The sequence below is a fragment of the Phyllopteryx taeniolatus genome, chromosome 14 (genome assembly GCF_024500385.1).
Source record: "Phyllopteryx taeniolatus isolate TA_2022b chromosome 14, UOR_Ptae_1.2, whole genome shotgun sequence".
NCBI classification, from domain to species: Eukaryota; Metazoa; Chordata; class Actinopteri; order Syngnathiformes; family Syngnathidae; genus Phyllopteryx; species Phyllopteryx taeniolatus.
In genome coordinates this window covers 8,085,603-8,107,976 of record NC_084515.1, presented here as the reverse complement: position 1 = coordinate 8,107,976, position 22,374 = coordinate 8,085,603, and the positions used below count along the sequence as shown (strand labels likewise).

Genomic DNA, 22,374 nt, shown 5'->3' with positions numbered 1-22,374 from the left:
CACAGAACTGAGATTTGATCCCGTACCTCAGAACTGTGAGGCGGCCCTGCTGACCATTAGCTCACCAAGCTGTCACATTTGTCCACGCCCCCCACCCCAAAATTGAACAGCACAGATGAAAAACGAGGCGATTATATGTAGAATAACAGAGTGAACTGTGTTGCCTCTTTTTTATTAGCACACCTTATCTACTTTTCATAACAATACATATAATAGCTAATAGCTAAAGAACACCCGGACTCACCCCTCATTATTGTCGGGGACTTTAACAAAGCTAAACTCAACCACGAACTCCCTAAATACAAGCAGCACATCGACTGTCCTACCAGGGAAAATAATACTTTAGACCACTGCTACACCACGGTAAAAAACGCATACCGTGCTATACCTCGTGCAGCCCTGGGCTCGTCTGATCACTGCTTAATTCACTTAATATCGACGTACAGGCAAGAACTTAAATGCGCGAAGCCTACAGTGAAAACAGTGAAAAAGTGGACCAATGAAGCAAAGATGGAACTTCAAAGCTGTTTAGACTGCACAGACTGGAGTGTCTTTGAAAATTCAACTGGCAGCCTGGATGAATATACGGACACTGTCACATCCTATATCAGTTTCTATGAAGAGGTTTGTGTATCAACAAAATCATTTCGCACATTCAGCAACAACAAGCCGTGGTTCACTGCTAAACATAAGCAGCTTCGCCAAGCTAAGGAGGACGCATATCAGAGCGGGGACAGGGCCCTGTATAATCGAGCTAGAAACCAGCTGACAAAAGAAATTAACATTGCAAAAAGGATCTATGCAGCAAAGTTGGAAAATAAGTTTAGCGCAAACGACTCTAAATCAGTCTGGCATGCATTCCAATCGCTGACTAATTACAAGCGACAATCCCCCCAAGCTGAGAACAATAGCACACTAGCCAACAACTTGAATACCTTCTACTGCAGATTTGAAAAGGACAGTTTCACACCACAAACCCACCGGGCCGCACCCGCGACACAATCATACCTCTGACCTCTGCGTTAACCATCCATGAACAGGATGTGAGACGCATCTTCAAACAACAAAAGATTAACAAAGCGGCAGGCCCGGACCACGTGTCCCCATCCTGCCTCAAAGTCTGCGCGGACCAGCTCGCTCCAGTCTTCACTCAGATCTTCAATAGATCTCTGGAAATGTGCGAAGTTCCATCCTGTTTCAAACGCTCCACCATCATTCCAGTCCCCAAGAAACCTGCAATCTCGGGTCTGAATGACTACAGGCCTGTCGCTTTGACATCTGTGGTCATGAAGTCCTTTGAACGTCTCGTGCTGGACCACCTCAAGAGTGTCACAGGTCCCCTGCTGGACCCCCTGCAGTTTGCCTACCAAGCGAACAGATCTGCGGATGATGCAGTCAACATGGGACTGCACTTCATCCTAGAACTTCATCCTAGAACACCTAGAACACAGTGCAGGGACCTACGCGAGGATCCTGTTCGTGGACTTCAGCTCAGCGTTCAACACCATCATCCCTGAACTCCTTTCATCCAAGCTTCTCCAGCTCAGTGTCTCACCTGCCATCTGCCAGTGGATTTACAGCTTTCTGACGGGCAGGACACAGCAGGTGAGGCTGGGAGAGACCACCTCATCCACACGCAGCATCAGCACCAGGGCGCCCCAAGGTTGTGTCCTCTCTCTGCTGCTCTTCTCTCTCGACACGAACGACTGCACCTCAGCAAACCCGACTGTCAAACTCCTGAAGTTTGCAGATGACGCCACTGTCATCGGCCTCATCAAGGACGGTGACGAGTCTGCTTATCGACAGGAAGCGGAGCGGCTGGAGCTGTGGTGCGGCCGACACAACCTGGAGCTGAATACCCTCAAGACTGTAGAGATGATCGTGGACTTCAGGAGGCATCCTTCGCCACAGCCGCCCCTCACGTTGTCCAGCTGCCTTGTGTCAACCGTCGAGACCTTCAAGTTCCTGGGAATTACAATCTCTCAGGACCTGAAGTGGGCGACCAACATCAACTCCGTCCTCAAAAAGGCCCAGCAGAGGATGTACTTCCTGCGGCTTCTGAGAAAGCACGGCCTGCCACCGGAGCTGCTGAGACAGTTCTACACAGCGGTCATCGAATCAGTCCTGTGTTCTTCCATCACAGTCTGTTTTGGTGCTGCTACAAAAAAGGACAAAGTCCGACTGCAACGGACAATCAAAACTGCTGAAAGGATTGTCGGTAGCCCCCTACGCACCCTTGAGGACTTGCACGCTGCCAGAACTAAGACAAGGGCGTGCAAAATCCTCTCGGACCCTCCGCACCCCGGTCACCAGCTCTTCCAGCTCCTTCCCTCAGGTAGGCGCTACCGATCAAGGCAAACTAGAACTAGTAGACATTCCAACAGCTTCTTCCCTCTTGCAATCAACTTCTTAAACAGCTAACCTATAATTCCATTACAACAAGCTGGCAATTTTTTGACTTGAGTTCGTTGTCACATTTCTGTGGGGCCTATTATGTATTACTTGTCCACTCACTGTAGTTGTCTCGCCATGCTGCACTATTTGCATATACTGGCCACTCATGCCAGAGTAGCATCTGCCCCATTTGCACACTGATTGAGGAGTATCTGTAACATTTGCACAACCATTGTCCCAGATTATCGCACTACTCGTCACTTTAAACCGCATAAACTCCTTGAAGTCTCAGCGCCCTTTGCACAATGGTCATTGCACCGGACTATTGCAATGTTAGTCATTCGAACTGCTCTAAGTGCTAGAGGACTCTGCATCTTTTTGCACAATTGTTTTTTGTCAATGTCTTTATGTCTCCAAAGTGTTCTGTAAATTGACTGTCTGTTGTACTAGAGCGGCTCCAACTACCGGAGACAAATTCCTTGTATGTTTTGGACATACTTGGCAAATAAAGATGATTCTGATTCTGATTCTGATTATTTTGTGCCTTGACTATAAATTTAAAAACATTCTCCATTGAAATGAATCGAAATGCCATTAATCTGCTCCAGCCCCCACAAAAAAAAATAAAACACTCATAAAACCCCTAATTTGATAGCAGCTGCATAATTCTGACATCCAGTGAGTATTTTGAGCGTTTCTGCTTGAATTTCTTTGGAGCATGTCAGAATAGCCTCCCAGAGCTGCTGTTTGAATGTGAACTGCCTCCCACCCCCAACAATCTTTTTTCTTGTGGATTGCTCCAAACGTTCTGAACAGGGTTGACGTCAGGGGAGGATTGGGGCCAAACCATGAGTTTCTCTCCTTTAATGCCCATAGCAGCCAATGAAGCTGAGGGAGTCCTTGCAGCATGAGATTGTTTACTGATGAGTGCCGTGTTACCCTGGATAGTCCAGATGGATCAAGTAGTGGATAGTTGGTTAATGACCACCATGTCCCAACAAGGCAGCGACATCAAGCAAGGAGTTGTTTTTGACTGGCCACTTTCCTCGATAGTACAAAAAGAAGAACCATGCTGTGTGTAGCAAAATCCTCCTTATGCATGACAATGCACTCATCTCATGCTGCAAGGAATAGCTCTGCGTCATTGAATGCATTGCGCATAATAGAAGAGAGACTCATGACCCCTGACCTTAACCTGCTGAGAACCTTTGGAGCATCCTCAAGCTAAATATTTTTGAGGGCGGGAGGCAGTTCACATCCAAACAGCAACTTCTGGAGGTTGTTGTGACAACCTGTGAAGAAATTTAAGCAGAAACTCTACAAAAAAGAAAAAAGAAATACAAATTCAGTAGATGTACTAATTGTGAAGGGGTCCAATGTTGAAATATAACTACATGTTAAGATGTTTTGTTTGAAATGACTTCCTAATGCTGCATTTGACTAGTTTCAGTTCTTAAAACATAATATGTTTTAAAACTCTGTTCTGCGTAATACTTTGGAACAGTACGTTTAAAAATAAATAATGTTATCATTGGGAGGTTTGTTCAAAACATTCCAATTATGCTCTAACAGTTGATAACTTGAAAATTATGCTGACTGTCGTTTGTGTTGACTATGCTAAAATCTGAGAAAAACATAATTTGTCTAATAATATGGAACACAGTGTATTTGCTATTACCTTCAGCAGTCAGGACAACATGCTCCAGAGGGGAGCCTCGTCTGCCAGCAGGAAGTCTGACGAGAGTCCACAGGAGGCGAACATCTTGAGTGGATGAGCTGGTCGGAAGGGTGAAGACACAGGGGAGCGTGGCTACACCTGCCAGTGGCTGCTGTACAGTAGGATGGCTGATCCTCCGCATGTTAACTATGGAGGAGGACGCAACTGCAGAGAGGACAAGAGCGAGTGCCGTGTTATAAAATATGATCGTGAGGAACCTCGCTTACAATGTAGCGGGGGAGGAAATGATGTTCTGTATCCATTTTCATCTGAGCACAACTATAATTTTTGATTAAAGCATGAATCAGTCATCTTATTGATTAGTGCTCTCTGCACTGAAGTAGAAGGGAATTATTAATGAGGGTCAGCTCTGGCTTTAAACCAATTTGTCTGCTAATCAGGCATTGGGGATTCATTAGCAACTTTCACACAATCTTTGGCATCACTCGAGAAAAAGAACTCATTATTGAAATGCAAAGTGCATGCACACTAACTTGCTGAAGTGATCTTCATTCTGCATGCTACTTTTATTTATCTGTTTTTCCCCATTATATTCACATAAATGTCAAAATGATTTTTAAGGATCATCGCACAGCACAAAGCAGTGTGCTTTGTGGCTCTGCACATTAATAACAATGTTGCCATGACAACAGGATCACCTGTAAAGATGTAGCCAAACAATCTCTGTGTATCCAACTGCAACACGAAAACCTATTTGTTTCGTTTTATATGATGTGACCATATGCCCTGTGAGATAACGATGCAAACAAAAATGTGTGAATGCAAAATAGTGAGGGTATAAATACAAAAATAAACAAAAGGTATTTTAGAATAATACAAATAGTGGATTTAAATCCCTGGAGGAAATGTCCATCTGCATTTAGATTGGACATCTTTTACACCCCAAGCCCCCCCTGAGATAATTTCGTTGAGCTCAGAACAGCCCCCACAGCCTGCCCCTCAAATCAGATGTAATCACACAAAAACCAGGCAGCCTGAGAGGCAGAACGAAAGCGTGAGCCGGAATGAGATCGGGAGCCCAGCGGACAAAGATGGGGCAGGAAGAGCAGACAAAGAGAGCTGGTGTAAATTGAATGATGGAAATGGGGGGGCTTTGGCTGACAAGTGTACTCACATGCATTGTAAAAATAAGGCTAGAAGTGAGGGGTAAAGCACTGGAAGTGACTTAAAGGAACGCTTGCTGTCATGAGCAGATATCTCTTCTTCTTGTCAGATCCCTAAAAGATGGTGAGGGGATGTTTGGATCCAAGCGGGCTCAGTGGCTTTGCTGAGGGATCTGACCAACGATTGTTGGCGCTGTCTTCAAGACTCTCTAAAGTGAATTCAGAGGTTTGTTTCTAAATACATTATCCATGTTTGAAGATAAAGTGCAGAAGACTGAAAGCTATGAAGTACTCAGTCGTGGAGATATAGCGTTAAGCTGTTTTTCACCATTTCAGGTTTCCTGATTTTTTGGTTGTAGTTAAAACAGGGCCCAGTCACCCACTAGGGCCCTTGAATACCTTCATTCACTTTGGCGGTTATCCAGCGCAACTGCGGCGGGCAGTTAACGGACTAGGTATGCCTCAAATGCATCTTCCCTTTGGATAGTCCCCTGGCGTGGGTACTTTAGAGCGCCTCGTAGTGGCCGTCAGTGTGTGTACGTAATAGAGAGAAGGCAGAAGATTGAGTTAAAAAAAATATATAAAAGTCTGACGTGACTGCCAGCGTGTGGACAGGGGCTTTGTTCTGGCGTGGCTCCTTTAGAGCGCCTTGTTGTCGCAGCATGGAAAAGCCCTGTGGGCAGCCGTTGGGATATATTCCAGCCAGCAGAGGGTTCCAGCAGATACATTTTGTAGGCATAAGAAAGATGCTAGACAAAGTAGCATCCATGTTTTCATGTCGTAGTACTGATATTTGATTGACAGTGGGCAGTTTCCCTTAACAACTTTGAATGGAAAACTTCTCATTTGTAGTTTGAATTAAAATATACTGTATCTTTTGTGACACCAGCCCAGTAACTTTTCCAACACACTTGGTATTATTTGACAACTTGACAACTTTAATTGGAATGCATTTTTTTTCATAATTTTGAATTTCATGCTACCGTAAATGCACAGATGGAGGTGTTAAATTGCATAAATGGCTTTGGAGATGTTCCAGCTCAATACCACAGAGTATGTCTACAAACATTCCCAGCATGACAACTCTCATTTACAACACTGAAATTAGTACACACCTGTCTGCCTCAATCGGAAAAAAAAAATATTAATGAAGGAACAGATGTGTTTCCCTGGAATGTTAACTCTTTTTATCCCAATCCAGCTGCACATCTTCTCTTCCCATATTCCATTGAATGTGTCATCCATCCTTTGGACTAAATGGATATATCCATCATTGGAGTTGGGGGTGGGGGGGGGCACAGGTGCAAATACATTACCAACAATGACTTCATTCCATGAATTGACCCATTAGGTTGTTAATTATTTTGGGAAGGTGGCTTCCATCAAAGTGGTTAAAATTCTTTTTTAGGAGCGAGTGAAAGATGGCAATGGGGGAAAATCCTATTTCCCATCTACTGAAATGCATTCGTATTTCCTCCATAATGGGAGATTTTATAGTTCACATCACTTTGTCCTCACTGGATGTCCTTGGTATAACCTTTCTGTTGGATCGGTCGGTGGAAAGAACAAAGATGGTAAACGCTGCAAAGTGAATTTGCATGGAGTTTCTGAATATATTGCTCAAAAAGTCACTAATAAAAATGGTAATGGCCTGTAATGCTGGATATTACTGTGAGTGCACCTTAACCACAATGTCAATTTCTCCTCGATGGGGGCTATTCCACCTAATCTTAGTTGGCAAGCAATGCTATCATTCTAGAGATCTCTTCACTCAAAAGCGAAAACGTTCGGAATCTTCAGCATGATAAAGCTTAGATGCAATAAAACCTTTACAAGTGAACTTAATTTGACGTTCTGTAAGCTCCTCTATGCAACTGTTACATTTTTTAATTATTTTTGTGAAACTTGCTGTTTTCTAAAAATGAGCTGAAACATAAAAGTTACTGGTGTTTGATCCATGAAAAGTTCCAAGGACGTCCACTTTTATCCCTTTCTGTGACTCTCCGGTCTCACTGTATCTCTCGTGCAACCTGCTGATGACACCCCGTGACAGCTATTACTGAACTGAATTGAAACAAACTGTACTGCTTGGTGTGGGGGGGAAAAGGATTTCCTAGACATCTGGTGCAACTAAATGCAATATGTTCATTATTGTTCCACCTTTGTTTTACCTGCAAGTTAGGTCTGCTAACATACGACCATCAATTCTTGCTTGAGATCATAATTTGTGTTGTTGGATACAGAGAACTCACCAAAGCCAAAACACTGCAGCAACAAGACAGTCAAGAAGATGTTTCGCCCGGCTGGACGCCAAGGAAGCGCCATATTGGATCTGAAGGGTGGGAGATGACAGAAAGCAACAAATCAAGTTTAAAATTGAGTTCAGCCATTAGACAGCACGTTTTAAGATGCTTTGCGATGTCTCAGACAATCAAATCAAAATATCTCACTCAGAGACAGTTCAGAATGTACTGTTTATGCACTCAATGGGCACTCAACATTACAATCGATGTACAGTACATAGCATCAATCATTCCATCATGTTTGTATCATGTCTGTCCAGTCAGTCAGTTGGTGAGTCAGTTGGTTATGGTCGGTTGGTCAGTTGGTTTGTTGCATGCTTGGTTGAATGGCTTTTTAGTTTTTTTTTTTTAAAAAGAGTTAAAAGTTAAATTTATTTTACTGCAAACATCAGGGAATAATGTATGTAATTTTTATTGCAATGTTCTCAACTGGGCAGCACAGTAGCTGACTGGCTAGCACATTCGCCTCACAATTCAGAGGTAGTGGGTTTAAATCCGGGTTCTGGCCTTCCTGTGCAGAGTTTGTATGTTCTCCCCATGCTTGCGTGGGTTTTCTCCAGGTACTCCGGTTTCCTCCCTCATTTGAAAAACATGCATGGTTAATTACTTAAAGATTTAAAATTGTCCGTAGGTGTGAATGTGAGTGTGATTGTATATGTGCCCTGCGATTGGCTGGCGACCAGGTCAGGATGTGCCCCGCATCTCGCCCAGTCAGCTGGGATAGGCTCCAGAACGCCTGCGATTCTAGTGGGCATAAGTGGTCCAGAGAATGGGTAGATGGCTGTTTTCAACTGTAGTACAATAACATCTATGTATCGGAACTTTCTGTAAATGTTAATTTTTAAATGAATATTTTCTCCCCGGCGGCACGGTGATCGACTGGTTAGAGCGTCTGCCTCAGAGTTCTGAGGACCGGGGTTCAATCCCCGGCCCCACCTGTGTGGAGTTTGCATGTTCTCCCCATGCCTGCGTGGGTTTTCTCCGGGCACTCCGGTTTCCTCCCACATCCCAAAAACATGCATTAATTGGAGACTCTAAATTGCCCGTAGGTGTGAATGTGAGTGCGACTCGTTGTTTGTTTGTATGTGCCCTGCGATTGGCTGGCAACCAGTTCAGGGTGTACCCCGCCTCCTACCCGATGATAGCTGGGATAGGCTCCAGCACGCCCGCGATCCTAGTGTGGAAAAGCGTCTCAGAAAATGGATGGATGGATGGATGCGTGGATATTTTCTCCCCTCAAAGTACTGGAACAGAGAGACTAACAACTTTGTTTTTGAGATATCAAAAGATGAGTACATCCACATTTAATTTTTTTTTCCAGGTACTTGCATCTGAATCTGATACGCAACTTACAAGATAGACGGTTTTGTTTGAACCAACCCATTTTTTAATGCAAGCAAAAGTATTGAAACATGTGACTGACAGGTGTGTGTTGTTGCCCAAGTGTGTCCAATTCTATTGATGATTCAAACAAGTGTTGAATGTCTATGCTGAGTTACAAATTTGGGTTTTGTCTGTGCAGTTACAGTCGTAACCAACACGAAACCAGAGAACTGTCTATGGGTTAAAACAAGCGATTGTGAAAGCTGAAAGAAGATGGAAAACCAATCAGAACCATGGAAGTACAAAAAATCTTATCTATTTCTTTTTTGTACAAAGATCTACAGACACTTTCCAAAAAAATTTAATATCATGGAAAGGTTTATTTATTTCCATAATTGCATTCAAAAACTTAAACTTTCATAGATTCAGGGCCCACAATCTAAGCAACTTCAAGTATTTATTTGTTTATTTTTACATAATTTGGGCTTCCAGCTCATAAAACCCACAAAATCTGAAATTCAAAAAATTAGAATACTGTGAAGTAATCATGCGGCACGGTGACCGACTGGTTAGAGCGTCAGCCTCACAGTTCTGAGGACCCGGGTTCAATCCCTGACCCCGCCTGTGTGGAGTTTGCATGTTCTCCCCGTGCCTGCGTGGGTTTTTTCCGGGCACTCCGGTTTCCTCCCACATCCCAAAAACATGCATGAATTGGAGACTCTAAATTGCCCGTAGGCATGACTGTGAGTGCGAATGGTTGTTTGTTCCTATGTGCCCTGCGATTGGCTGGCAACCAGTTCATGGTGTACCCCGCCTCCTGCCCGATGACAGCTGGGATAGGCTCCAGCACGCCCGCGACCCTAGTGAGGAGAAGCGGCTCAGAAAATGGATGGATGGATGGATGGATGAAGTAATCATCATTTACTTCTTAGTTTTTGAAGAATAAAAAAAAGAAATTAGGGTCAAATTAAATCAATCAAAATATGCTACTTTCAAAACAATATGTTAATCTTCAATACTTGGTTGGGAATCCCTTTGCTTTAATCACTGCCTCAATGCGTCGTGGCATTGAGGCATTCAGCCTGTGGCATTGCCTGGCAGTTATGGAAGCCCAGATTTCCTTTATACTTGCTGTCAGTTCTTTCTTTCTTTTTGGGTCTGGTACCCCTCCTTTTCCTCTTGATAATACCCCATAGATCCGGCGAGTTGGCTGGCCAGTCAAGCACTGTGATGGCATGGGCATCAAACCAGGTTTTGGTGGTGGGAGATGAAATCTGCATCTCCATACAGATCCTCAGCAGAGGGAATCATGAAGTTCTCTAAAACTCTCTGGTAGACTGTTTTGGTGAACTTGGATTTAAGAAAGCAGAGTTTACCATCACCTGCACTGGACATTGCACCCCAAATCATGACTGACTCTGGATATTTCACACTGGACCTCCAGCATCTCCTCCAAACTCTTGGACCTTGATTCCCGAATGAAAGGCACACTTTACTTTCATCGGAAAAGAGGACCTTGAACCACTGGCCAACAGTCCAGTCCTTCTTCTCCTTGGCCCAGTTGAGACACTTCCTACGTTGGCTAAGGCTCAGAAGCAGCTTGACCCAAGGAACCCAACAGTTGTAGCCCATCTCCCGAATGCGTCTGAATGTGGTGGTTTTTGAAACTGTGACTCCCGCGTCCTTCCACTCTTGCTGGATCTCTGCTTGATTCTTGAATCTTCTCTGTTTGATAATCCGCTGAAGCCCACGGTCATCTCTTTTGCTGGTGCATCTTCTCCTGCCACATTTTGTCCTTCCACTAGACTTTCCATCGATATGCTTGGACACACCACTCTGTGAACAGCCAGCCTCCTTAGCTATGAACATTTGTGGCTTACCCATCCTATGGAGGGTATCAATGATGGTCTTCTGGCCAGTTGTCAAGTCTGCAGTCTTCCCTATATTGAACCCAACTGAAACAATTAAACCAAACTGAAGCAATTTAATGACACCTGGGGAAACCTGTTCAGGTGCTTTGAGTTTAGTAGATGATTAGTATGTGACATTCAGTCGAAAACATTTATGGCCTGGAAAATTTGGGATGATTTCGTCACAGTATTCACATTTTTTTAATTCCTGATTTTGTGGGTTTTATGAGCTGGAAGCCCAAATAATGTGAAAATAAAAAAATAAATACGTTAAATGTTTTAAATTTTGGGCCCTGGAGCTATAATCTATGAAAGTTTAACGGAGGGAATTATGGAAATAAATAAATTTTTTCATGATAGTAACATTTTTCGGAAAGTGTCTTTAGATTAATCGATTAGATAATAGATTAAGTCTTACTGACTTTAATCTATTTTAAGACTGTTACAATGCTTTTTCTCCCCTAAAAATGTGTTCTTTACATTTTAAATAATACTATTTAAGACATGCTATGGGATCTAGATGTAAATTGAATACCTGGAAATGAAAGCTGAACTGTTGATCTCCTCTCATACTTACTTTTTTACGTCAAACCGATATGTTATGATTGATGATTCATATTATCGATTGCTTAATGGTATCCAACAATGGACATGATCAAACTGTCTGCATCAGTATATTAATAGACCAAATTCTTCATAATGGCCTTACAGATAGATAGATCATACAAAAAGGTTAATCCAGTGTACCCTCATCAGAGTGCTAATACGGGATAATGTAATAGGAACAAAAAAATAACACCTCTTTAAGCAGTCACAGTTCATTAGAGCTCTGAATTCTGAGTAATTAACTGTGTTAAATCTGCGTGGGCATGTGAAGAGGTTTCATCTAGAGGTGCTGCAAGGAGACTAGGTGACCTTGAACCTCGGTGTGGCGAGGGGACACACAAGTGCGGATGTTGCATTTAATCCGTCCCATTATTTTATCCATCAACTTTCTCGTAGGAACGCTTCAACGATATTAAAGCTCATGAACGTTGGCCGACTTGCCCATTTAACTGACATTATTACAACCCATCTAGTTTTGTCGAGTACAAGGTGGCAAAAGGCCATCTGATGTCCTCCCAGTGGGGAGAAAGGGATTTAGCCTACCGCAGGTCTTTCTCAAAGATGCGGTCCTCGGCTATGAGAAGATTCTAATGCAGTCCCAGTGCATGATAGAGGGGAAATCCAACCATGCATCCTAACTAAGCTGTTGACTGTGCCAGAGGATTTGGATGGGGGCCTGAAGCTTCTCAGCTCAATGGCAAGGCAGATTGTTCCATGCTGCTACTAGACAGAGATGAAGAGGAGTTTGTTTGAAGAAAACACAGCTTTGCTTTATAATGCACGCAGTTTTTTTTTTAAAATTTAAACAAGAATAAAGCAAACAGGTATCCTCAACACAGCGTAAATGGTGTTGAAATTACCAAAATAAAAAGAGTTACTAAACACCATATTTTTAAAGTTTCCAATATTCTGTTGAGCGCCAACATTAACACAACACCTCCCCATAATCATGGTAAATTGCTAATTTTGTTCGCTGTCAGTGATTAGAATGATGTTGCCACCGCTGTAGTGGTACACTCGTCTGACTTTGGTGGGGGCAGCGTGGGTTCAGTTCCCACTCAGTGACGGTATGAATGTGAGTGCAAATGGTTGTCCGTGTCTATATGTGCCCTGCGACTGACTGGCGACCAGTTCAGGGTGTAGTCTGCCTTTCGCCCGAAGTCAGCTTGGATAGGCTCCAGCGCCCCGCAACCCTAACCAGGATAAGCGGTGTTGACAATGGATGGATGGATGGATGGATGTTGCCACCGCCAGCCATGTCCATCGAAGGCTAGGCTCTCACTGAGCCCTCGACAAAGAGAAAAGGCCTGAATACCTCACACAAGCTTATGACTGTGGTTACATCATCATCCCAAACTTTATTTCAAAGGTCTTAGAGCCACGAGTGGCGCAGTAAAAAAAAAAAAAAACTGATAAGTTGACTACAGTGAATAGTGTCTGCACGCAAACTTATCTTCGTGGCTGATTACAGCAATCCATTTTTAACAAAACAGGCCTGCTCAAATGGATCCAACCAAACTATTTTCCCTCATTTTGCTTTAAAAACGACATTCAGACTTTCAATCATGTGGCGACATAATGCTGCAAGGCAGAGACAACTCTCATGACGTGACCCTAACGATGACAAACATAATAGAAAAAGGATGGATGGATGGATGGATGCTAGGTGTCTCTTTTTCAATTACATTAAGTAAATAATTCATTCAGGCCTCCTCACACTCACCAAGGTAACTGCAACTCATTCCAACAACATCCCCAATGCTCTGAAAGAGGATTGCGCAACACCGATTCAACCACCAATAAATGAACACAACAATGTCAGTCTTTCTGACCATTCAAAGCCTCACTAAAGCCATCTCGAAGTGGAGTGTGTGAGTCGAAAGAAAAACATTCCTTGGAGATAGTATATCACCCCTGTGACACCCACTAAACCACATGGCACCAAACAACTGTGTGAGTGTTTTTTAATGGAAACTAAGTTAGACTCTTGAAAAGGGGGTTCTAGTGCGGGCGAGACCCCGCTGTGGCACACACTGTAAAACGTCCTGCGTGTGAAAGGTGGGTTTTGATGTCGTGATGGGCTCTGACAGATTGGGGTCGAGCTGCAGGACTCTTTGCACGTTGGAGAGCTGAACCGCGGGTTACGCTTGCTGGTGGTGCTTTGTAAAGCTTTGGACGGGGTCACCACCCTCAGACGTTTGGCCCGTAGTTGGACGCATACAAAGTGTTGAATCCAAGAGCCTCGCCCGGGCAGGGTCCCAGCCAACCCCGATCCCCGCCATCACAAATCACAGTTTAGGCCGCGGACATGTGAATTGACGTGACAATACACAACACTGTGTGTCCATAGACAGAAGCCATTCAAAGTTTACCAGTGGGGATTTTACACATGCAGTGCAGTCGCCACCCATTAACACCAGCAGCATACTAACCAGCGCTACTTTTTGTTCAGGACAAGATATCACACGTGAACGCCACCCTCTGAGTCACGCCTCTTTACTCTCATGCACTTAACGCAAATCGAGCCAGAAGCCTGTAAAGCGCTCCAGTGGGCTTAAATGAGGATGTATAACTGATATATTTTGACCAGCGTGTATGAATGGATGTTAAAAAACAGCAACAGATATCCAAAAAGTGCAAACTGATGGACGCAGCTGGCATATAAATCAGGAATCAGCATTCAAATGTCTGCTCAGCAAGAAGGCATAACCCAAATATGAATAGATTCAAAGGTGCTGGAAAAGAGGAAATTTAGTAAGTGTGTCGTTTTAGAGCTACATTATAATCAATTTTTCAGCCCAGTTCACTCAGACAAAATGTAGTTTATAAAATCCTGTAATTGACATTTTGCATTCACACTTTGATATCTTCTTCTTGCTGAAGGCATGGTTCATCGATTTGCCCCGAGGAACTTTGAGCACCCCTCACTGAGCCGTCACTTTATGGTGGTGGATGGGTTTGTGTGTCTCAGTGATCCTAGGAGCTAAGTTGTCTGGGGCTTTATGCCCCTGCCAAGGTCACCCAAGACAAACAGCTCCTAGGTGTGGGACCAGACAAAGCACGGCTAAAAGACCCCTATGACAAATAAAATAAATGGATCTAGGTTTCCCTTGCCCGGATGCAGGTCAACGGGGCCCCCCTCTGAAGCCAGGCCTGGAGGTGGGGCTTGAAGGCGAGCGCCTGGTGGCCATGCCTGCACCCATGGGGCCCGGCCGGACACAACCCGAAAGGGTAACGTGGTGTACCCCTTCCCATGGGATCACCACCTGTGGGAGGGGCCACATGGGTCGGGTGCAGTGTGAGCTGGACAGTGGCCGAAGGCAGGGACCTTGGTGTTCCGATCCCTGGCTACAGAAGCTGGCTCTAGGGACGTGCAACGTCAGCTCTCTGGCAGAGAAGGAGCCCAAGCTGGTGTGTGAGGTCGAGAGGTTCCGAATAGACATAGAGTACCCACCCTTTTTGGAGTCCTTGGAGGGGGTCCTGGAGAGTGCTCCCGCTGGTGACTTCAGTGTTTTTCTGGGGGACTTCAATGCTCATGTGGGCAATAACAGTTAGACCTGGAAGGGCGTGATTGGGAGGAACGCCCCACAACCGCACACCCATATAAAACCCCAGCGGTGTTCTGTTATTGGACTTCTGTCCTCAGCACGGATTGTCTATAACGAACACCATGTTCAAGGATAAGGGTGTCCATATGTGCACTTGGCACCAGGACACTCTAGGCCGCAGTTCGATGATCGACTTTATGCTTGTGTCATCGGACTTGGACTCCGCATTGAGAGAAGCCAGATGAGGTGGCTGTGACTGTGAGTACTGTTATATTGTCTGGCTATGTGTAACTGGACTGTTTGTGTTTAATCTGTTAACTTCAACTGGGGGTATCATTAAACACTTGGAAGTTTCTTTTTTGGAGAATTGCTCACTATTTGCAAAACTGATGCCTGTTGTGAAGTGAGTTGAATCCACTGCCACCATATAGCGCTCGTATATAAAAAACAAATGCTCGCAAGTCAAAGCAAAAAAATCGTCCGGAAATCTTGAAAAACTCACAGATTAGGCCACTCGTTTCTCAAAGCACCACTATAAACTGTAAAAACCCATAAAAAAACAATCATTAGGGGGAAAAAAACAATGTACTGGGGGCGTGAATGTTGAACCGCAATATATATAGCCATATATTCACATTAATAACTCACATGCAAGCACATTGACAATATCAATACTTGGAAACATATGGTGAACATAGATAATAGGGTATTCAGACGGACAGACAAATAGACATACAATAAGTACCTCTGTGTATGTTAAAAGCCAAAATGTACTAACCCAGGCCAGCTTTCATCCCATTTTTGTCCTTGTGATCATAGCACATTTCCTACTGTACTAAAGCATCACATCAAATTGCAGACAGTGCACAAGATAGGTCACTGAATTCTGCATTCATGTGCGCACGCCCACTCAGACTTACACAGTGACACAAGTACACCATTTTGGCAGCTGGCATCTCTGTTAAATTTCACTCAAAGTTTTGCTCAGCCCTGAAATATTTTTTGCATGATTCACAGATGATGATTACTGCATATAGTTGATACACCTGTGATTTTTACACTTGAATCATAAGCGGGTGATTGGTTGAATGGAATGTGTGCACATATTCCAGGGAATGTGCATTATTTGCATGCATCCCGTTTGCGACAAATCATTTCTTTCATAAAAGTGAAGAGTCAAACTGTCAGTCTTATGTGTCACCACTTCACGAGAGAACGAATCTCTCCACACCCCCTTTTCCTAATTATGTCTCACCAAACGTTTAAGTGCAGACAGCTCCCGATGAGTGACAGACAAAGTGGGGAGGGGGAGAAGAAGATGAAGGAAGACGAATGAAAGGAAGGTCATTTTATCGCCCTTGTTACATCATCACAACAAAACCACTTCCACCAAGCCCGTACTGGAAGCTCTTACGCTATTCTAAATTCACAAATCACACAAGCAGTCCATCTTGACTTTCAAAATTGAAATAATATTCTATATGGAGAACGTATGTGGAAGCTGAGTTATGGAAAGGAATTCAGTGGTGCCTTAAGATATGGTTGACAGCAGTTTGGAAGATAGTGAACAATTCTTCAAAAAAGTTTGTTTATTGCCAATTGCAGTTTAATGTCAAACTAGACATTAAACAAAGAATTACACATGTATTTAAAACAACCACACAAGTTTGCCTTCCGCTAGCATAATGCGAACACACAATGCAAAATGCCATAGACTGACTAGTGAATAGCATTGCTGTTACAGTGTTTACCCTTGAAGCAACTCATATTTGAATGTGACTGTGCATATTAATATATCAACATATACATGTAATATAAAGTAAATAATATAGAGTGTTATTTCCCTATTTAAAAAAAAAATTTCAAAAATATTTCTTAAGTTTCTTGGAGAGGCTGGAACAGATTAATAGCATTTCTATTCATTTCATTGGTAATGATGATTTGAGATACAAGTGTTTTTAGTTGAGAGCATAGTCACAGATCAAATTAAACTCGTATCCGATGGCACCACAGTATGACGATGATCTTACTACTCTTCTGGGAGTAGTAAGACCATCGTCATACTGTGGTGCCATCGGATACAACTTCCTACAAATTGTTGCAATCTGTCGTAGCTCTTCCTAAAGGTTTACAATTGGGTTCCTTCACACCAAACTCACTTAAAGGACTTTATGGACCTTGCTTCATACAATGTCAACAAACTATTGTACCATTTGCAGGGAGTGTAGAGATTTAATATTGTTAAAGCAATTAAAACATTAATCATAATCACGATCACAAAGCGAACAGTGAATTCGGATGAATCATACTATTAATTCCTTGTGTACATTCATAATTATGTCACAAAAACACAGACGAAGGCACACATGCATGGTTTTCACAGTGCCTGGTGACTAATTACCATCATGCAAAACAACTAATGACTCATCAACTTTGTTCTAGTCTCTTCATTACATGGGAGGTTGCTGTAGTACTTCGCTATCTATACGACACCCTCTGCCACACAAAGGCTGATTCAAAGTGGCACAATTAGGCGCATTGGGGAGGCCAAGCTGAGATTCGGTGTTGATCTGAAAACATTTGAAAGGATCTAAGATTATCCAAAAAGCTCTCAAGACAGAAGGAGTGTGAGGTACAATCGTTGTTTTGCAAGAAGACATACAATATGCTCTCCAAAATGATGATGTATACGTGACAGTGATTGACAGCTCTTATAACAACCATTTTGCTGCAAAGATATTACCGTATTTTCACGACCATAAGCCGCACCATATTAAAAGGCGCAGTCTCAGTTACGGAGTCTATTTCTGTATTTAACACATCCATAAGGTGCACCGTATTATTGGGCGCAAGCATGGTAAAACATACGCTAGTTTAAAACATAAAGTATCATGCATGCACGCTAAAACAATGTTTTTAAAAAAAACTGAGTTCGGTTGTACTTTGTTGAAGTATTTAATAATGTACTCATTTTTTGATCAATCCTCATCCACAAATCCATCAAAGTCCTCATCTTCTGTATCCGAAATGAACAGCTGGGCAAGTTCTCAATCAAACACACCAGGTTCCCTCTCGTCATTGTCGGAGTCAGTCTCGTTGCCGTGCAGCTCCTCAGAAATGATGCCGGCTTTTACGAAAGCCAATCCATTCACAAATTGTGACATAACTTGCCCGGCGCTGGTTCCTAGTCTTAGTAAAGCTGTGTTCCATCGCTCCCACGCCGGTCGTAACTTCACTTTGAACGCCCTGTTTACACCGATGTCCAGCGGTTGGAGTTCCTTCGTGAAGCTCCGAGTTATTACACTCAGTCGAATGGTGAATGTAGAGACGCTTCTCCCGGCTTTTCTTTGCTCATTAATCCATTGCTCGAGTTGATCTTCCAACTCGGGCCACCTCCCTTGTTTCACCAGCTTCGTCTTCTTGACTTGGCGAAGCTCGTTTTCCTGCTTCCTCCACTTGCGAACCACGGATCGTTGATCTTGAATTCTCTCGCGGCTTCTCGATTCCCATGCTCCTAACTGATAGCTTGCAACTTAAACTGTGCTTCGTAAGCGTGTCTCTTTGTAGGTGCCATTTTCGGGGGTCCTTAGCCAAACCGATGCACATACCGGAACTATATACCTACTGGGGGCGTGTCTTTAGCCTCCTCTGTCACGCGCACCCTTCCCCCTTTACATCCGCATGCTGTCCTCAGTCACGTCCGCCTTCCTCTATATAAGCAGCGTGTCGGCAGGAAATGCTCCCAGTCAGTCAAGCGGAGCGCTCATTAAAGTCACACAACAACATTTACAGATTTTGGAACTCGGTGCACACATAAGGCGCGCCGCATTATAAGGTGCCCTGTCCATTCTGGAGAAAATTTAAGACTTTTAAGTGCGCCTTATGGTCGTGAAAATATGGTAACTTTTTCTCTTCTCCCATCCTCAGCGTCACTCTGCCATAATGTACGTGTCTATTGACAAATGCTCTATGTTCCGTAAATGAGGGAGCCAAGTCGTGATTCTGATGAGTAAATACTCATTTTGAATGCATTTTCTTTGCATATGACCACACAAACAACGTGTGAACAGAGCACTGTAGCATAATGTACACTGAAGTGCCAGATATATACAGTATATGATCACTGTTTTACTGTATGGTGCATCACAAAGAATCACATCATTTGATTTGTTTTGTGCTGGGCCTGTACTTTTTATGTCTCATCCAGACGCACCACCAGCACTGGGGCGCCCCAAGGATGTGTCCTCTCTCCGCTGCTCTTCTCTTTCTACACAAACGACTGCACCTCAATGCACCAAGCTGTCAAACTCCTGAAGTTTGCAGACGACACCACAGTCATTGGCCTCATCGAAGACGGTGACGAGTCTGCATATCGACAGGAAGTGGAGCAGCTGGAGCTGTGGTGCGGCCGACACAACCTGGAGGTGAACACCCTCAAGATGATCGTGGATTTCAGGATGCATCCTTCACCACAGCTGACCCTCACACTGTCCAACTGTCCTGTGTCAACCGTTAAGACCTTCATGTTCCTGAGAATTACAGTCTCTCAGGACCTGATGTGGGAGACCAACATCAAAACCATCCTCAAAAAGGCCCAGCAGAGGCTTCTGAGGAAGCACAGCCTGTCACAGGACCTGTTGAGGCAGTTCTACACAGCAGTCATCGAATCAGTCCTTTGTTCATGCATCACAGTCTGGTTTGATGCTGCCACAAAAAACAGTTAAACTCCAACTGCAACGGACAATCAAAACTGCTGAAGAAATTGTCGGTACCCCCCTAGCCACCCTTGAGAACTTGCACGCTGCCAGAACTAAAGCAAGAGCATGCAAAATCCTCTTGGACCCATCACATCCTGGTCATCACCTTTTCCAGCGCCTTCCCTCAGGTAGGCGCTATCGAACAATGCAAAATTAAACTAGCAGACATTCCAACAGCTTCGTCCCTCTTGCCATTAACGTCTTAAACAGTCAACTTACAATTCCATTTCAATATGCTGCCAATTCTGTCTTGAGATTGTTGTCACATCTCTGCCGGGCCAATTATACATTATTTGTGCACTCACTGTAGTAGTCTCACCACTCTGCACTATTTGCATATATGTTGTTGACCAATACTAGCCACTCATGTGCTTGAGAAGTATCTGCACCATTTGCACAATTGACACTGTTCCATATTATCGCACTACTTGTCACTTTAAATTGCTTACATTTATTGAAGTCTCTGACATTTGCAGAATGGTCACTGTATCAGATTATTGCTCTGTTCGTCATTTCCAACTGCTCTAAATCGCCAAAGGACTGCATCATTTGCACAATTGTCAAAAACATAAATAAAATTATGTATCGACATTACCACATTACCGGTGACCTCTCATTGCTCAGTGACTCTTTGTACTGTGTTTTAATGTGTTTATGTCTCAAAAGTATTTTCTGTCAAATGGCTGTCTGTTGTCGTAATAGAGCGGATCCAACTACCGGGTTCCAAATTCCTTGTTTTTGACATACGTACTTGGCAAATGAAAATGATTCTGATTCTGATTATTCTTCACATAAATATTCAAGTAAAAAGTATGGTGCATTCAAACTACTCTGACAAGTACAATTTAATATTACTTGAGTAAATGTAATGGAGTAAATGTAACACGTTACTACCCACCTCTACCTATTGTCAATCAGATGTTGGTAAGGACTTACAGTGGAACATTTAAAGGTGGTAGTGGTTGAACAACTTCAGATTTTTTGTTGTCGATGCGTCGGTGATGATAGTTTAGTCGATGCCAACTAATCGATGACATCGCTGATATTTTTTCAGTTGTCAACTAGCTCGCCATGCAACTGTTTTTTCTTCTGCCTCCAAACACTCTGCCCACCATCCCCGATTACATTCGACCCACCACCCAACCCGTTACTTGCTCATCCAATCACGTTCAGACACTTTCATGGCCTCGCACAGTCAGAACTTATGGAACTCTAACACCAATTCACGTAACCCAACTGCAGGCTTGCTACTCGCTACAGTAATACTTCTTTTTTTTCATAGGTGGCCAGAATACTTTTGCATTTAATGTATTATAGCGACCATACAGTTGTGCTGTGTGCTAGAGTTCTCTCATTTCCGACTGTCTGTGAGGCCATGAAGGTATCTGACTGTGTTACAGGAGGACGTTTAATGAATTTGCAAATTGTCGATTGACATGAGCATTTAGGCTATTAGTCAGCTAGCGTGAGCGGATGTGGCACAGATGGGCTTGCATAGCACTTGTGCTTTTATTATAGAGTATTTGAAGATTTATTTACATATTTTGCTAGTCACTGTGCAACTGGTCTCATTTTTAGTAAAATATTTCCGTATGCTTGAAGCACCACTGCTTGTTGACCGACCACCTGTTGATTTTCAGCAAGATGTCCCCTTCACCTACTTGCGTATTTTTTTTTCTTCTTCTTCAGATTTTTGCAACATATGTTGCAAAAGAAACCGTAAGGAGACAGTTTGATTTTTTTTTTCTTTCGTTAAAAACATTCTTGGGAGTTAATGATATGTCAGTGATGTGTTTTGGTCAAATTACTATAAGGGTCAAGAATCATAGCTCGCTTTTCAACCAATTTTTCTTGTCTTGCTGAAAGCATCCGGTTTTGGAGGGCGGTCCTCTCTCATGAAAATGAGCCACATTGTGGCAATGTAGGGTATCGGGGGGAAACTCTGTGTGCGTGTGTAGGGGTCAGGGGGGGCATTATGAAAATTTGTATGGCTTGCTCACAGATACATTTTTGAAAATAGGGAGCTAACTTAAAGAGCAGGTGTGCAATTAAAAAAACCACTTAATTTACACTTAAAACATTAAGTATGACTTGATAATGATATATGATAAATTATAATCTGTGAAGAAAATCATCTCTCTGGCCCCATCTTGCGCCTCTATTTTGATTTCCAAGAAACCACAGCGTCTGAGGAAAAACAAGCAATCCGAGACAGACAGGTGACTGATGAGACAGGCACACTCATAGCGGGCACACACCCGTGGCGTCGCACTGACCTGTTACCTTGGGCTTCAGGAGATTTGCTGAAACTATGGCGGAATATCCACCTCTGGAAAATAAAAAAAATTCCCAGCCCCAATTTGCCACTGGCATAAGACCAGCAAACAGACGCAGAGCTAAGGAAGCTCAGGCAACTGAGAGAATTCAGAAGCGACCCGGAATTAGTACTAAATTAGTTAACATTTGATCACCTCTTTTTGATTTTTAGTTGATTGTACTTTCCAAAAAATAAAACTTCAAACCAATAACATTTACTGTCATGGTAACATTCCATTATAAATAAATCACACTACCAATGTAGCAGTTGTGGCTAATGTCTGCTTTTTATTTATTTTATTTTTTTACGGCGCTAATGCTAGCTTAGTATTGCTAGCGCTGCTACTTTGTTGAAGCTATATATGTGTTCTGTGAC

General features: G+C 43.2%; 1 protein-coding gene across 2 annotated transcripts in view; it reads right to left on the bottom strand.

Moving 5' to 3' along the window:
• The window catches only part of LOC133488531 (neurocan core protein-like), a 60,229-nt gene that overhangs the window by 31,125 nt on the left and 6,730 nt on the right, over positions 1–22,374 (bottom strand). For both annotated transcript variants that reach the window (XM_061796483.1, XM_061796484.1), the window contains exons 2-3: positions 7,488–7,567; positions 4,073–4,276 (exon numbers count right to left, since the gene is read on the bottom strand). In XM_061796483.1, the coding sequence (XP_061652467.1) occupies positions 4,073–4,276; positions 7,488–7,560 (277 nt within the window). In that variant the 5' untranslated portion in view covers positions 7,561–7,567. The remainder of the gene's footprint in view (positions 1–4,072; positions 4,277–7,487; positions 7,568–22,374) is intronic.